We start from the raw sequence: 18,438 nt of genomic DNA, 5'->3' as shown, positions 1-18,438 counted from the left end.
ACAACAGAATTATGTCTTTTGTATATGTCATCATATCACTGGAGTGAGAATTGTCTGTGTTCATGGTTGGAGGCATGTTTTCTGTGACTGGCCTTTTGTTTTCTCACTAATTGTGATGGCTGTCCTAGAGTCTCTTACCCTAATTCACTGTATCTAAGCAATAAGATAATGTCCATGCAGGGATGTTACTGCTTATAGATAACTGTAATCTTGTCAAGAGATAAATTGTTGACTGACTCGCTCGATTGTTGCCTCTCTTCTCTTTAGCACCTTCATCATTGAAAAGCAGCCTCCCCAGGTGTTAAAGACTCAGACCAAGTTTGCAGCCACAGTGCGCCTTCTGGTGGGTGGAAAACTTAACGTCCACATGAACCCGCCACAGGTCAAGGCTGTCATTGTAAGTGAGCAGCAGGCCAAAGCTCTGCTGAAGAATGAGAGCACACACAGGTGAGGAACACATTCAACCAAGCAGACTTTGATTTTGGGCGTCATTTTCATTTGTTACACTAGGAGTTATAGTTTAGCATAAACATAAGCCTTTTCACTTTTTCGGCAGTACATTATTATCTTCAATTGAGTCAAGAGTGCCATCTATATCGATTGACTACTATTAAAATTACTGTAAATATACATAAAGCACCGTTGCCTCACAGCAAGAAGATTGAGAAGGTCGTTCCTCCCACATGCCATGCGACTCTGTAACTCCACTCGGAGGGGACAGTGCTGACATTACATTATTCTCTGTCCTGATCTGTTTCGCAACTACATATCGTGCACTGTACACACCGGTGTGAAGACGGAGACTGCTGGAAGGTGTAAATTTCCATCCATCCATCTATCTTCTTCTGCTTATCCGGGGCCGGGTCGCGGGGGCAGTAGCCTAAGCAGGGATACCCAGACTTCCTCTTCCCTGGACGCTTCCTCCAGCTCTTCCAGGCGGACACCGAGGTGTTCCCAGGCCAGCTGAGAGACATAGTCCCTCCAGCGTGTCCTGGGTCTTCCCCGGGTCTCCTCCTAGTGGGACATGCCCAGAACACCTCCCCAGGGAGGCGCCCAGGGGGCATCCGGAACAGATGCCCGAGCCACCACAGCTGGCTCCTCTCGATGTGGAGGAGCAGCGGCTCTACTCTGAACTCTTCCTGGGTGTCCGAGCTTCTCACCCTATCTCTAAGGAAGCACCCGGCTACCCTGCAAAGGAAGCTCATTTCAGCCGCTTGTATCCGAGACCTTGTACTTTCGGTCACAAGATCCCAAGATACTTACACTCCTCCATCTGAGGCAGGATCTCTCCCCTGGCCTGGAGATGGCAAGCCACCTTTTTCCGATTGAGAACCATGGCCTCGGACTTGGAGGTGCTGATTCTCATCCCACCCACTTCACACTTCGTTGCAAATTGCCCCAACGCACGCTGGAGGACCTGGCTCGATGGAGCCAACAGGACATCATCTGCAAAAAGCAGAGATGAGATCCTGTGGTCCCTGAACTGGACTCCCTCCGGCCCCTGGCTGCACCTAGAAACTCTGTCCATAAAAATAATGAACAGAATTGGTGACAAAGCGCAGCCCTGCCAGAGTCCAACATGCACTGGGAACAGGTCTGACTTACTGCCAGCAATGCAAGCCAAGCTTCTCCTCCGTTTGTACAGAGACCAGATAGCCCTTAGCAAAGGGCCCCCAGTCCCATACTCCTGTTGCGAGGGACCCGGTCAAATGCCTTCTCCAAGTCCACAAAGCACATGTGAACTGGTTGGGCAAACTCCCATGAACCCTCGAGCATCCCATCGGGATAAATAAAGTAACTATCCTATCCTATCCTAGAAGGTTGCGGGTTCGCGACCCGTCAGGGGCCTTTCTGTGTGGAGTTTGCATGTTCTCCCTGTGCTTGTGTGGGTTTTCTCCAGGTACTCCGGTTTCCTCCCACAGTCCAAAAACATGCATATGAGGTTGATTGGTGACTCTAAAATTGCCCATAGGAGTGAATGGGAGTGTGTGAGGTTGTTTGCCTCTATGTGGCCCTGTGATGGACTGGTGACCTGTCCAGGGTGTACCCCTACCTTTCACCCAAAAGTGAGCTGGGATAGGCTCCAGCAGATCCACGTGACCTTGGCTAGTGGGTATAGATAATGGATGGATGGATATACATATGTAAGTTGCTTCACCACATATGTTGCAGGATATGCCAGAGGAGTAAAAAAAATAAAGTGTGACCTATAGTCCAGAAAATGCAGGAAAAGAAAAATAATTATGTAGTCTGTTTTTGAAGAGATCCATAGTTAGTCACTGAGAATGTGTAAAATCCCTTCTAATGGCTTTGTAGTGAAAGCAGTGGAGAAATCCTCAACAATAACTGTGTGATGGAGTATCACCAGACCACTGGCACCCTCAGTGCACACTTCAGAAACATGGTAAGTTTTACTGGTAATCTTTTTAAGGAATCTAAGGATGCAATGCAAGTACTTTGTAAATTTTTTCTGTTTTATGATTGGTTGCTAATTGTTTTTATTTTTATTGCATCCCTTTTGGTTTGTTTCCACAATTTATTACTAATATTATGTTTTATTTTGTCTTGGGTGTTTATCTAAATGAAACCTGGGGAGACCCTTTTGCCACCCTCTTAAACCAAACTACAACCAGTTGCATGCAAGTTTGATTAGACAAGTTGTGTTTCACTTGCATAATATATTGCATTACATAATACATTGTGCATATGCTAATATACTGTTGATAATTAAGAAGACTAATGCATTTTTAAATGACCAGGAAATACAAAGTGTGACCTTGAAACACATATGCCAGTTTTGTAATTGCTTGTTAGAAAACTCCAGAAATGTTAATAATGTTAATATTGGATTTTATTTTGAGGTAACTGCGATCTGCAAATAATGTAACTGCCAGCAGCAGTGCATTTTCAGCCATTACGCTAACTATTTGTTGACATGTCTTAAGTTCTTGTCATCAAATGAAAGATACAGTATAGTCTCTGCCAGAAATTCCCAATGTCACTGGCTCAGAATTACTACTATTTGGGCTCTCACAGTGACAATTTAAATGGTGTGATTTTTACTTACCATAAAACTGTTTAGTATTTATTTATTTGTTTTTGTCTTCCGAGTTCTTATTAAATTGGTGGCACTTTCCAGCAGAGCCCCTCTCCCTTAATTGAAAAGAGGTAGATTTAGTGGTGTCTGTATGTATGCATTTTGATGTTGCCATTTTCTTGCAATGTGAATGCCTACTCACTGTTAGAAGAAATAATTGGAAGTAGTATGGAGAGTGCAAGTGGAATATTTGCTTTAAAATTAACAAAAAAGGACAGTGAAAGATAGATGTCAAAAATGAATTACTGCTATTAAAAAGTGTATATATCCAAAAACTCATTGACAGGTTCTCTCCCCAAAGATTAAAATGTAGTTGCTGTGTTGTTTCATGAAGCACTACACCGGGTCTGTTTATAGTAATGAAAGCATGTCTTATTTGTTGTCTTTTCATGTCTTTGCTGTGTATGTGTTTACAGTCACTGAAACGGATCAAGCGTTCTGACCGTCGAGGTGCAGAGTCCGTGACAGAAGAGAAGTTCACAGTTCTGTTTGAATCACAGTTCAGTGTTGCTGGCAATGAACTAGTCTTCCATGTCAAAGTAATCAGATGAGACATTTGAATCTTCTGTTTTGTTTTTTTTTTTGTCACTTGTGGATAACACCTAATTAGCTCCTGATTAAATCTTTCACTTTTTGGAAGGTCTTGAATACCAACTATAGTTTAATAAGAGTTAATGTTTTCTAGTATTTGAAAGAGCTCAGAAGACTCTTCGTCTTTAATCTATTACTGTCCATCTTTTTGTGTCTGTAACCTGCAGACCTTATCCCTGCCTGTGGTAGTGATTGTCCACGGCAGTCAGGACAACAACGCCACAGCAACAGTCTTGTGGGACAATGCCTTTGCTGAGCCTGTAAGTTGGCTGCTCTTGAACTGTTTTTCAACAATGTTTTTATAGTACATCAACTATTACCTCCCTGCAACCTCACAGTTTTCAGTTTGTCACATATTACATGTACTGTTAAAAGCTAAATATTGTTAGTCCCATGTGCAGGTGCAGAAGAACAATAGATGACTCCTACTAAAAAAAATTTTCTGTGTGAATTCAAACTGAATTATTTGGTTCTCCATGCCACAGAACTCTACTGTTATATAAATTCTATTAAAACACTTCAATAAGACACATTGTTGCACTGGGTAACATGTTTATGCATAACCTGGAACACATACTATAGTTTATTTTGGCTAACACACACACACACATCTATTTTTCCGCTGTTGAAAATAGAACCCAACAAATGAGCTGTTTTCTCCTGTTTGATTGACGTGAGAGAAAAACTATGGTGGTCACCTGTTTTAGAAAAAAATGAAGTCTATTTTAAAATTCAAGTATATATTTGTGAACTTTCTAAAAAAGATGCACGTCCTTATAGGCAGTGGACAAATTACGCGTCAGAAGGTCCAGAAAGTGTAGGACTATTAAAATCAGTCATTTTCAAATCTTAGAAAATACCCGAAAATTGTAATTTTCCCATACAAAACAACAGTGATAAATTCTGCACAGGTGAGAGCTGAACAGAGAATCAGGGTCTGAACCCCTTCACAGCCCTGCTTGTTTTCCACCCTTTTCCTTTTCTTCTCAGGGCAGGGTGCCATTTGTTGTGCCAGATAAGGTGCTTTGGCCCCAGCTATGCGAGGCCCTTGATATGAAGTACAAGGCAGAGATGCACAGTGGACGTGGCCTGTCAGAGGATAACCTTGTCTTCTTGGCGCAGAAGGCATTCACAAGTAGCAGCAGCAACCCTGAGGACTACCATAACATGACGATGTCCTGGGCCCAGTTCAACCGAGTGAGTTCAGCTTGTTTGCACACCTCTATAGCTGAATGAAATGTTACTACTGCTCTCCTGTATGTTAATGTGGATTTAGCAGTAACCGGATTGCTACAGTGTTTTTAAACACACTGTTTTTCTCAGAATCACCTTGTTTCTTGTGTGCGTAAGTGTACTAATGGAATATATTTCATTGGTACAGGAGAGCTTACCTGGACGCAACTTTACCTTCTGGCAGTGGTTTGATGGAGTTGTGGAGCTCATGAAGAAACATCTTAAGCCTCACTGGAATGATGGGTATGACTCCTGGTGATTTTCTTTTTTCTTTTCTTTTTTTTTTTTTTGCAAGAAATGGATATTATGTTGCCTAAAATAGCAATTGATTAGGTATGATAAAAATGTGGCATGGGAAAACAGAAAATGAGTTTCTCAAAGTTGAGAATTTGCCCTTGGTCTTCTGTACTGTTAAAGAGTAACTTAAATAGTTTAATAGGAATAGTGTGTTAAAACAATATTGAAGATAATATTTATGTACAGTGGTGTGAAAAAGTGTTGGCCTCATTTCTTATTTTTTTGCATGTTTGTCACACTTTGTTTCAGATCATCAAACAAATTTAAATATTAGTTAAGGATAACACAAGTAAACACATCATGCAGTTTTTAAATGAAGGTTTTTATTATTAAGGGAAAACAAAATCCAAAACTACATGGCCCTGTGTGAAAAAGTGTTTGCCCCCCATGTTAAAACATAACTTAACTGTTGTTTATCACACCTGAGTTCAATTCCTCTAGCCACACCCAGGCCTGATTACTGCCACACCTGTTCACAATCAAGAAATCACTTAAATAGGACCTGCCTGACAAAGTGAAGAAGAGCAAAAGATCCTCAAAAGCTAGACGACATGCCGAGATCTAAAGACCTTCAAAAACAAAGAAAGTAAGAAATTGAGCACTATCAGTCTGGAAAATGTTATAACGCCATTTCTAAAGCTTTGGGACTACAATGAACACAGTAAGAGCCATTATCTACAAATGGTGAAAACATGGAACAGTGGAGAACCTTCCCAGGAGTGGCCGGCTGACCAAAATTACCCCATGAGTGCAGAGACAACTCATCCAAGAGGTCACAAAAGACCCCACAACAACATCCAAAGAACTGTAGGCCTCACTAGCCTCAGTTAAGGTCACTGTTCATGACTCCACCATAAGAAAGAGACTGGGTAAAAATGGTCTGCATAGCAGAGTTCCAAGATGAAAACCGCTGCTGAGCAAACAGAACATAAAGGTTCGTCTCAGTTTTGCCAGAAAACATCTTGATGATCCCCAAGACTTTTGGGAAAATACTGTGTGGACTGACGAGACAAAAGTCCAAAAACTTTTTGGAATGTGTGTGTCCCATTATGTCTGCCGTAAAAGTAACACCGCATTTCACAAAAAGAACATCATACCGACAGTAAAATAACAGGTGGTGGTGGTAGTGTGATGGTCTTGGGCTGTTTTGCTGCTTCAGGACCTGGAAGACTTGCTGTGATTAATGGAACCATGAATTCTGCTGTCTACCAAAAAATCCTGAAGGAGAATGTCCGGCCATCTGTTCGTGATCTCAAGCTGAAGCGAACTTGGGTTCTGTAGCAGGACAATGATCCAAAACATACCAGCAAGTCCACCTCTGAATGGCTGAAGAAAAACAAAATGAAGACTTTGGAGCGGCCTAGTCAAAGGCCTGACCTGAATCCGATTGAGATGCTGTGGCATGACCTTAAAAGGTGGTTCATGCTTGAAAACCTTCCAGTGTGGCTGAATTACAACAATTCAGCGCTGTAACAGACTCACTGCAAGTTATCACAAACACTTGATTGCAGTTATTGCTGCTAAGGGTTCCCCAACCAGTTATTAGGTTTAGGGGGCAAACACTTTTTCACACAGGGCCATGTAGTTTTGGATTTTGTTTTCCTTTAATAATAAAAACCTTAATTTAAAAACTGCATGATGTGTTTACTATCTTTGACTAATATTTAAATTTGTTTGATGATCTGAAACATTAAAGTGTGACAAACAAATAATAAGAAATCAGTAAGGGGGCCAACACTTTTTCACACCACTGTACATGAGAATATGTCTTACTCTCCATGCTGACCCTGGGAACGTCACTACGCTGTAAACACTGGAGAGCAAACTGCACAAATTTCATTCTGTGGAAAAATCTACTGTATTTAAGTTGCAACAGTGTATAAGTTGCTTTTAGCAAAAACAGCGTTGTTGAACAGAAAAAAACATATAAGTTGCCTTGGTGTATAAGTCGCATTTCTGATTATACTAATTACAGTTTAGATTAACCTATGAAGAACATAGGCTAGGCATAACAACAAACAGAAGTGCATTACAAAATTCATTCATCCGTGTCAAGTAATGTTAAACAGTTCCACCAGCATTGGGGTGGAGGGACATGATTCAGAAAGTCCTCCTCCTCGCTCATGTTTTCTGAATGCCAACACTTACTACAAACTTTGTTTCAGCTGCCGACTTACCTGCACTTTGAGGTCTGCAGTATAGCTCTTTCTTCTGGGCAGCATTTTCACTTGTGTTACACTAGGAGTTGTAATTTTGTGTGAACAAAAGCGATTTTACTTTTTCGGTGATACAATATTAAAAGAGCATCATCTGACAATAGGGACTACTTGATAAAATGACTATAAGTATACACATATAAGTCGCAGCACAAGCCAGAGGTTTAAAAAAAGTTTTACTTATAGTCCGGAAAATACGGTAATTAATCTACACTCAGTGCCACATTATGACAAAGTGAAAACTGAATTTTTGGAATGTTTGTAGATTTATTGAAAAGCAAAAACTGAAATATCACATTTACATAAGTATTCAGACCCTTTGTAACAACACGTGAAAATTTATTCAGACACCTCCCATTTCTGAGATGTTTCTACACCTTGATTGGAGTCCACCTATGGTAAATTAAATTGACTGGAGATGATTTGGAAAGGCACACGCTTCTCTATGGATGTCCTCACAGCTGGCAATGCATATCAGAGCAAAAACCAAGCCATGAGGTCAAAGGAACTGCCTGCAGAGCTCAGACACAGGATTGTTGATAGGCCCGAGCTGGGGAAGATCCAGAGATCCTGTGTGAAGAACAAGATTCTTTGGTCTCGTGAAACCAAGATTGAACTGTTTGGCCTCAATTCTTGTCTAGAGGAAACCAGGGACCTCTCATCAGCTGCCCAATACCATCCCAACAGTGAAGCATGGAGGTGGCAGCATCATCCTGTGGGGGTGTTTTTAGCAGCAAGGACTGGGAGACTGGTCAGAGTTGAGGGATAGCTGAATATAATATAATATGAAAACTGCTGAGCCAATATAAACAAAGAAAATATAGTAAGAAGGTGAGAAGGTGTGTCCAAATTGTGCTGGTGCTGCACGTCTTCAATTCCACAGCCCTTCCAAAGTGAGGTGTGCATGGCTTGGTGAAATCTGAGCAAGCCATAAAGTCAGTACACTGTCATTGTTGACATGACATGACCACCAGCTTTAATTTCAGAACAATTTTGAATTCTGAAGGATAATTTTCTGATTTAATGCATTTATTGTACAGGAACTTTTTTTTTTTTTTTATCAATTTAGAAAAATTAATTCAAATGTAAAAAAACACATTTATTTGTATTCTCAGCTGCTATGATAGGGAAAGGGCATTAGTAGCAGTGCATTAAATTGTGTATTATCTGTGTACTGTTTGCAGGGCCATTCTGGGCTTTGTAAACAAACAACAGGCACAGGATATGCTTATGTCCAAACCCAATGGCACCTTCCTGCTACGATTCAGTGACTCTGAGATTGGAGGTATCACCATTGCCTGGGTGGCTGAAAATCCTAACAAACCAGGTACTGAACTGCTGTGCTTTTTATAGAGAGAATGATTTTGGGAAAATCAAATGCAACATCATGAGGATAACATACAGCTAAACGAAGCAGTAAAGAGGAATGTCCCAGTCTGTCCCAGTGATTCTAGTCCTTAGTTGTTCCTGTCTTTGGCTAGGTGAGAGGTTGGTCTGGAACCTATTGCCCTATACAACCAAAGACTTCTCCATTCGCTCCCTGGCTGATAGGATCAGCGACCTTAACCACCTTCTGTTTCTCTATCCTGACCGGCCCAAAGATGAGGTTTTTGCCAAGTACTACACCCCTCCACTCTGTATGTACCAAGGCTACTTTTCGTTACATCAATCCATCACTCTTTTTCCTAAGTGGAAAAGAATACTTTCTAGAGAGTGACTTATTTTTATAGAACTCAGCAATGTATTAGGTGGCATTATAGGCCTAACAATTTGGATCAAAATCAATAAATGATGTTTTAAAGTATTTCTGTTTCCCTTGCAGCCAAAGCAGTGGATGGTTATGTAAAGCCACAGATCAAACAAGTTGTGCCAGAGTAAGTTCTTTTATTTCATCTTTTCTAAAACTGCAACACTCTAATTAACCTCCCACACCCGTGGATCTAACAGTACTGACCAAATAGCAACTACCTCAAGCTTTGCATTTAGTGTATGAATCCATGCAGCATATCTCCATCTTCAGTAAAATAGAGAAGCATTCAGACTCAGATGATGTCAAAACGGTATGCTCCAAGTCCACCTATGATTGTCCAAGATTAATTGCTGTTCACTCACTGACCCTTGTTAACACAGTTTAGTTGCTTTTTGTGTATTTGGGTTTGTTGTACCTTTTTAAATTTTACTGTTTCTTTGACAATTTGTCAGTTTTTGTTTTTTTTTCACATGTAAGATTTCACTGCTAATATAGAATAAAGCATAATGGAAGTATTGTTGATATGGTGACCTGCCATTTAATTTAGGTGTTTAAGAACTCTCTATATACATTATATATTTATAATATGCAATATATATTTTTGATGGAAACCCAGCAGCCATTCAGAAATTAGTATTTTCCTGTAATGAAATGTAACATTTCATTATAAAATGTGGTCAGTCAGTAGAGCTTTCATAGATGACTCACTGTGGAAGCTTGTAGTAATGTGTGGCATTTTTCTCCTAGATTTACTACCCCAAACCCTGAACCCAGTGGAGGAACACCTACATTTATGGACCAGACAGCTTCCCCCTCTGTCACCCACCCCAGCAATTTTGGTGTTTACCCTTCTATGTAAGTGCACTTCATTTATTTAGTCAAGATAAGATCCTGTATATACAAAACAAAAGAAACAATTTTCCTCCATAAAGAGTATTTTTACATGTGATACTTCTACATTTTGATGATAACAGGAAAGGAAAATTTGAAAGTGTACAGCAACTGAGTAGTGGATCCCAAGATTTAGACCAGGCATAATTGCTGAGCACTGAACATGTTTGAGTGGGATAGCATCTCTAAGACTGTATGCATGAACAAATGCATGCAAAGAAGAATATACAGTCAGTTCTTATATTAGATTTATATTTGATGGGTCTAAATAAAGAAGTCAGCAGTGTTCATATCAGGTACTTTAGGGATGTTTGGTATTTAAGCAAATAATTGGGTGTTTGGTAAGGTGAATTTTTCAAATGAAATTTTGCATTTTGAAATGCAAGCTCCTGTAAAGAAGGTTGGGGAAAAAAACATTTATAAAATACATTAGGACTTTAGACCAATAAACCAGACAAGATTTTGTAAGACATTGATTGAGGAGATAGATTTTATTAAGTCGATATCCCTTGCACTTTCCAGTACAGTATAACCAAATCTAGGGAAGGATAGAAAGAGGAGCACAGAAGGAGGGAGAGAGGAGCTCAGTGCACCGATAGGGGGCTCCTTAGACAGTCTAGGCCTATAGCAGCATAACTATAAAGGATTGTTCAGGGACACCTGAGCCAGCCCTAACTACAAGCTTTGTTAAAAAGGAAAGTTGTAAGCCTAACCTTAAAAGTATAGAGAGTCTGCGTCCTGAACCGAGACTGTGAGCTGGTTCCACAGGAGAGGAACCTAGTAGCTTAAGGCTCTGCTGTGGAAATAATTTCAAGCCAAATGTTTTGAGAGCACAAACCCAATTTCGAGAGCTGTTCAGTTTGCAGGTCACCATTTGAGAACCAGCAGGCACAGAATTGAGCGAGCAGAGTCAGATTTGAGTACGAGGGAGAACATAATCATGAGCATAACAGATGATCTGAGCGAGCAGCACTCTTGCAAAATTCAAAGCTCCTCGTGGTTACTTTTGCCCATCTGATTCCTCTGACCGCAGTGAAAGTGAGAGCAGAACGCGGTGTTTGATTTGACCTGGAAATTAACCCTCTGGGGTCGATGCACGCACCGGCGCGTTTTGACGCATCTTTTTCTGATAACGCCGAAACAAACTTAAATTACTCCGTCAATTCTGATCGTACAGATAAAAGAAGTATATCATTCAAATCTGTAAAGGGTCTAGTTTTAGTGGTATACCATCATAATAACAACAAAATGTTGTGCTTTTAAATACAAAAAGCCGACAGGGTGCGCTCTCGGGCTGTCTCTGCCATTTCTCTTCACAGACGTGTAAATAAAACAACCAGAATCTCAGCGAATACTTGCCTCATAAAAATAAGAATTATATGGCTAGAAAGCTTGAAATGTTTTCTTTTGAGTGAAACAATTCAAGTCAAAAACAAATCATCACTTTTTATTTAATCCGTATGAACGTAAGGAGAAGTCCGTTTTTTCCTGTCTCACCTCAATTACAGGTAATGAGGTCCCGCCTTGTACACTGTCCACTGTTCACATGTAAATAATCTCAGGTGAACCAGGTAAATATGTGCACACCCCCGAGAAATGACATAAAATATTAAACTTTATCATAGAATTTACTCACTTTTTCTGCGCATTTGGATGATGGCGCGTCACGGACGTGAAGAAGCGCTTCTTGTATTCCACACAGAGACAAATAGTTTAGCTTGTCCTCAGAGTAAAAACACTGATTTTAACTCAAATGAGGATCGTTTGGCTCCTCATTGTTTTGTATTGTGCTGCACTAATCCGTCCCATCTACATTGACTGAAAGGCTCATTATGCGCGTCTTTGTCTGGTCGTTCAGTGCGTCTTTTGTCTTCTCAGGTAAATCACATGACTATTCATCCTCAGACACACCCTCTTGCATATGGCCTTTCTGGACAAAAAGTGTCTTAGAAAATTTAAATCAGTGTATTGTTTACTGTGAATGTGTGAACAAGATGACATTCACAGCACTCTGAAGTAAACACTTTAGCCTACAACATGCAGGTCTCCAAAGTCTTGTGAACCAATGTCCTGTTTGTGTTTTATGGTCTTATTTCAGTGAGTAAAAAATTGTAGTTTTGCACTAACCATGCATAAACACTTTTTTCTCAAGAACACAATAATGTATAAACTTGCTGCTCACATATTATTGTAGCCAATTTTGTGCTGATTACAGTGTTATCAGACTTTAGACATTAATATGTTTAAAAGACACTGAAAAAAGCACAAATGTCAGGACATGTCAAAATTTGTCCAGGCCCCAAAAACTCCCTCAGACCCCAGAGGGTTAAGGGTCATGCTGTTAAACCCCTCCTACTTTCAACTAATCTCACTCCATGTGGATACAAATGATAATGGATTTTATACTGATACATGCTGACTTGTTATAAGATGTTTTCAGTGCCACAGATACACTATAACATAACTGAATAATCGTTGCCTACTTTTTCCACCGTTCTCAGAATGTTTCTTTGGAGTTGTTTCTTTTCCTCTGTGGATTTGTTATAACGTGTGGATAGAAGGACCCAAGTGCAGATTAGAACGCACAGAGAAGACAGTTTATTTGCAAATAACAAAAAAATGACTGGAGGTCAAAGCCAAACAGAAAAGACTCCAGAACAAAAACTCTGGCGACACACGCCGTCCGGAACAAAGCACTCCACTCAAACCAGGGCTCAGGTAAAATTACATCCACGATGTGAGCTGCTCAGCTCGTGAGGACTGGACCACGCACACCACGTAAGCAAATGCCGCTCGGAACCTGCAGAAGATAAGTGACTGAACATACAGCTCACGAACTGGTGCTAAACTATACCGTGGCAGTTAGTGGGATGAACTGGCAAAGACGGAGAGGAAGACCAGAGCTTTTATGGTGGCAGGTGAGTGATAGATCACAGGGGATGCCCATCAGCGGCTACCACTCTCTGTGACACACCTGAAAACAATTCAGGCAGGAGAGACAGCAAGGTAACTGGGAGGGCAGGTACTGCCACCTCATGACAGTACCCCTCCCTTGCAGTCACCACCCAGCGACCACCAGGCTTGTCAGGATACCTCCGGTGAAATCCCGGACCGAGGTGGAGTCCAGGATGGCGGAGCGTGACCCCCACGAACGCCCCTCGGGTCCGTAGCCCTCCCAGTCGACAAGGTGAGGTAATGATAACCTCTTCTTCGGAGGTGGACGTCCAGCAGTCGCCACATCGTCTAAGCCAGTGTGGAGGTGGAGGTTTGACTGGGGGGTTCGGAGGGCTGCACTGGGGCTTTACTTGGGACATATGAAAGATGGGGTGGATTCTCATATGGGACGGGAGGTGGAGCCAGACCGCCATTGGATTAATGAGCTTCTCAATAGCGAAGGGTCCAATATACCGGGGAGAGAGCTTTCGGGATTCAGTTTTCAGAGGGATATGACGAGTTGCCAGCCACACTGACTCCCCCAGCTGGTAAGATGGGACTGGGGTCCTCCGGCGGTCAGCCAGTCGCCAGTTCTGCTTTGCCATTCTCTGGGTAGCCGCTTGTGTGAGTCTCCACGCGGAAATGGTGCTGGATAAACGGAACTGCCACTTCCTGTTCCTGTGCTTCAAACTGAGGGGTCTGATAGCCTAGGGAGGCCTCTAAATGGTTCAGTCCAGTGGCAGGGCGTATTATGAGCACATTTTATCCGAGGTAAGTACTTACTCCATGAGGTGGAGCAGGATGCTGTCACACAGCGATCTTGGTGTTGCAAGATCCTGGGTGGTGAACTGGAATATATTGAAGAATAACATGCGTTTAGCTGCTTGCTAGCCTACAGGTACGCCAAGTTCTTATGATCAGTCCAAACAATAAAAGGATGTTCAGCTCCATTCAGCTAGTTTCTCCATTCCTCTAAGGCAAGTTTTATGGCAAGCAGTTCTTGCCCACGTCATTACGCTCAGCCGGGGACAACCACTGAGAGAAAAAGGCACAGGGGTGTAATTTCTCAAATGTTTCAGAGCGCTGGGACAAGACGACCCCCACTCTCACATTTCAGGCGTCAACCTCCACAATAAATTGGCACTGAGGGTCTGGCTGAAGGAGGATTGGGGCAGAAGTCAAGCGTGCCTTGAGCTTTGCGAAGGCCGCTTCGATAGATCACAGGTGCCCATCAGTGGCTATTGCTCTCCGTGACACACCTGCAAACAATTCAGACAGGGGAGACAGCACAACACTGACATGGAAAAGGAGAGAAAACTGGTAACTGGGAGGGCAGGTACACATACAAAACATTGGTTCACAAGACGTTTGAGAACTGGATCTTGTAGCCTAGAGTTTTTTCTTCACAATGATGTGAAAATCATCTTGTTCACTCATTCACAGAAAACAATACACTTACTTTTTTAAAAGGCCATATGCAAGAAGGCGTGCATGATCATGAATAATCATGTGATTTACCTGACGAAGATCCACATAATGAGCTGCATAATGAGCCTTTCTCGCATTCTTCCTCTGACGAGAAAGTAAGTTGCTGTCCTGAACCATCCAAAGTACTTCTTCACCCTGTAGCGTGCCATCATCCAAACGCGCAGTAAAAGTGATCAAAACTGACAGAGCGATTTAATCCTTAGGGGTCTACAAACGTGCCTGCACGTTTTGTGGCATCTTTTCCTGATAATGCCGAAACCAACTTAAATTACTAATCAGCTTTGATCGTACAGACAAGAGCAATGTGTCATTCAAATCTGTGAATCTGTCATCTCTCTTCACAGACATGTAAAAAAAAAACAGCCTGAATCTTAGCGAATAGTTGCCTCATAAAAATGAGAAATATATGCCTAGAAAGCATAAAATGTTTTCATTTAAATGAAAGAAAGCATAAAATGTTTTCATTTAAATGAAACAATTCAAGTTGAAAACAAATCATCTCTTTTTATGTAATCCATATGAAAGTAAGGAGCAGCACGGTTTTGCCTGTCTCATCTCATTATAGCTAATGTGATCCCGCCTCGTACTGAGTGCACTGTTCACATGGAAATAATCTGAGGTGAACCCCTGCATCATAGAATTTACTCACTTTTTCTGTATGTTTGGATGATGGCATGTTACGCGGGTGAAGAAGCGCTTCGCATGGCTCCGAAAAGCGGCAGAGTTTACTTTGACCTCAGAGGAAAAACGTGACTCAGATGACGAACGTTTGCATCTGCATTGCACTGCACTAATGCCCTCTGTCACATTCCTGACTGAAAGGCTCATTATGCAGCTCATTAAGCGGGTCTTTGGCTTCTCAGGTAAATCACATGATTATTCATGACCAGGCACCCCTTCCTGCATATCTTTTCTAAACAAAAAAAGGCCTTAGAAAAGTCTAATCAGTGTATTGTTTTCTGTGAATGAGAGAACAAGATGACTTTCACATCATTTTCCAAGGCATTCTATACATCAATTAGATATTATACAGAATAACAAGTACACTCCAGGCAAAGTATCAAACGATGACTTTATTGGCAATACGTATTTGAAAATGAACGAACAACGTAAAGTAAAGGATGTTCTTACCAGAAAAACATGAAAGCAGAAGTGGCATTGAACTACTTGTTGCAGTAAGGAAGATTTAATTGATTCCTTGTGCAATTCCAAGTTGATAGAAGCCATCTTTCATCAACTGCCAACAGATTGTGTGAGTCACCTCGTCCCTTGTCGACATCAGGAGCAGGAACTTGCACAGTGACTCCTGAAGAAGCTGGGGGGAATTTTTGGGCAGAGTTCATTTTCATTTTTTGGCCTGGATTTCAATGTTCGATTTAGATTTTTTTCTACCTTTGATAGCTCTCTCAATCTTGAAACAAAAGCTGCACAAAATTTTAACCCCATAACCTTATGATTCTTTGTCTCCATCGTCCTTAGTAGCATGCCCACAGATAACACGCAAGTTTGATATGTATGGCACTTTAAGGGGGTCGCACACCGAACAAGAAACGCAGCGTCGTGTCGCGCAACGTCTTTAAAATTATTAGTGTACGCACACCGGCGGTGCCGTTCGGCGTCTGTCCGTGGCGCCCAGCTACGACTCAGGACGCTGTTCAAATTCCTGCCGCGCCACAGAGCGCCTTCTGCATGGTTTTATATTAAATAACATCATATTTCTCTCAAATCGTCAATACATTATACAAAGACACCACTGCTCCAAAATACTACTTGCATTGGTTTTCAAAAATGTAAACACATAATAAAATGTATAATAAACGTAGTCCTTTTAATCTTATCTAAAATTTAGGATTATTTTCTTTATTTTCATCAGACCATTATTTTGCATATACACTGTGCATTATGCAGTGTGCACATTCTTCATTACCATAAAAATGTTAAATATAAAAAATAGATATTATAAACTGAAACCGAAACTAAAATAGAATAGTATATTGGTTTAATAAAAATACAAAAAAAATGTTACAAGCTAACGTTAGCTTTTACAATGTAGTTGCCTAGACAACAGATACAACAAAACAATAACAGACTTAACAGATCATATTTATTACTGATTGATTTATTTATTTTATTTATTTTCTTATTAATTCTTAATTTGTTTATTTTTTTATCTTATTTTGTGTTAAAAAATAAAAATAAAGAGATTTAAGAAGATTGGAATTTTTTTGACAAAGCTTTTCTTGTGGAAAACCTGATGCGGCCCAGCCTCACCCAGACTCTGCCTCTAGCGGCCCCCAGGTAAATTGAGTTTGAGACCCCTGCTTTAAACAGACGCAACAGGTAGCAGAAGTGGAAGGCTCTTCAGTACACATGGCATAACCACCATTTTGGTTTTCTCCACTGTGGGTTGTGTTCTTCAGTGTTCTACGTAGTAGAAAACGTCATGGGGTAGGAAAGAGGTTGTGAGGCCCACTCTATCTTTGCAACCAAAGAAAGTTTCATATATGGTGTTGTCTTAATCCCAGAATGAAAGGCCCTGTTCTTCATAAATTGGGCGAACCGCAATCCTTCACTCCAGCTTTCAATTTTTTCATCTTGCATCCAAGCACACAGCATGTTTTTGATGTCTTGATTAGCTCTTTCAACACTGCCCTGGCTTTGTTAGTGGAGTGGCTTGGCCATGTACAATCTGCAGTGTGGATCAGCACTCCTTTAGGCTGCTCAACACACTGTTTGGCAGATTCTCTGCCATTATCGGACTGTAGAATCGATGGCTTGACCACCACACCTTTGTTGCCACCTTTGTTTTTTTCTGACATGGCTCACAAAGGTGACTGTACAGATCAATATTATAACAAGTACTGTTCTTATACAGTGAGGGAAAAAAGTATTTGATCTCCTGCTGATTTGGTACGTTGTCCACTGACAAGAAATTCAGAGAAATAATTAGTCTATAATTTTAATAGTAGGTTTATTTGAACAGTAAGAGACAGAATAACAACAAAATACTCTGGAAAAATACATTTCAAAAAAGTTATAAATTGATTTGCATTTTAATGAGTGAAATAAGTATTTGATCCACTATCAATCAGCAGGATTTCTGGCTCCCAGGTGTCTTTTATACAGGTAAAAAGCTGAGATTAGGAGCACTCTCTTAAAGGGAGCCTCAGCTTTTTACCTGTATAAAAGGCACCTCTCCACAGAAGCAATCAATCAATCAGATTCCAAACTCTCCACCATGGCCAAGACCAAAGAGCTGTCCAAGGATGCAAGGACAAGATTGTAGACCTACACAAAGCTGGAATCGGCAACAAGACCATCTCCAAGCAGCTTTGTGAGAAGGTGACAACAGTTGGTATGATTATTCGCTAATGGAAGAAACATAAAATAACTGTCAGTCTTCCTTGGTCTGGGGCCCTCGTGGAGTTTCAATGATCATGAGAACGGTGAGGAATCAGCCCAGAACTACACGGGAGGATCTTGTCAATGATCTCAAGGCAACTGGGACCATAGTCACCAAGAAAACAATTAGTAACACATTATGCCGTGAAGGACTGAAATCCTGCAGCACCCGCAAGGTCCCCCTGCTCAAAAAAAGTACATGTACAGGCCTGTCTGAAGTTTTCCAGTGAACATCTGAATGATTCAGAGGAGAACTGGGTGAAAGTGTTGTGGTCAGATGAGACCAAAATCGAGTTGCCAAAATTGGCATCAACTCAACTCGCCATGTTTGGAGTAAGAGGATTGCTGCCTATGACCCCAAGAACACCATCCCCACCGTCTAACATGAAGGTGGAAACATTATGCTCTGGGGGTGTGTTTCTGCTAAGGGGACAGGATAACTGCACCACATCAAAGGGATGATGGACGGGGCCATGTATCGTCAAATCTTGGGTGAGGACCTCTTTCCCTTAGCCATGGTCATGGATGGGTATTCCAGC

The 18,438-nt window shown here is 41.2% G+C and overlaps 1 protein-coding gene across 2 annotated transcripts in view; it reads left to right on the top strand.

The window, feature by feature from the left end:
- The window catches only part of LOC113135789 (signal transducer and activator of transcription 5B-like), a 56,373-nt gene that overhangs the window by 23,094 nt on the left and 14,841 nt on the right, over positions 1-18,438 (top strand). For both annotated transcript variants that reach the window (XM_026316079.1, XM_026316080.1), the window contains exons 9-18: positions 268-447; positions 2,317-2,404; positions 3,514-3,636; positions 3,856-3,948; positions 4,679-4,885; positions 5,070-5,164; positions 8,619-8,761; positions 8,916-9,071; positions 9,257-9,308; positions 9,932-10,039. In XM_026316079.1, coding sequence (XP_026171864.1) covers positions 268-447; positions 2,317-2,404; positions 3,514-3,636; positions 3,856-3,948; positions 4,679-4,885; positions 5,070-5,164; positions 8,619-8,761; positions 8,916-9,071; positions 9,257-9,308; positions 9,932-10,039 — 1,245 coding nt within the window. The remainder of the gene's footprint in view (positions 1-267; positions 448-2,316; positions 2,405-3,513; positions 3,637-3,855; positions 3,949-4,678; positions 4,886-5,069; positions 5,165-8,618; positions 8,762-8,915; positions 9,072-9,256; positions 9,309-9,931; positions 10,040-18,438) is intronic.

The sequence above is a fragment of the Mastacembelus armatus genome, chromosome 19 (assembly GCF_900324485.2).
Source record: "Mastacembelus armatus chromosome 19, fMasArm1.2, whole genome shotgun sequence".
Classification (NCBI taxonomy): domain Eukaryota; kingdom Metazoa; phylum Chordata; class Actinopteri; order Synbranchiformes; family Mastacembelidae; genus Mastacembelus; species Mastacembelus armatus.
The sequence above is the reverse complement of the archived record's forward strand: the minus strand, read 5'-3'. Positions and strand labels throughout refer to the sequence as shown.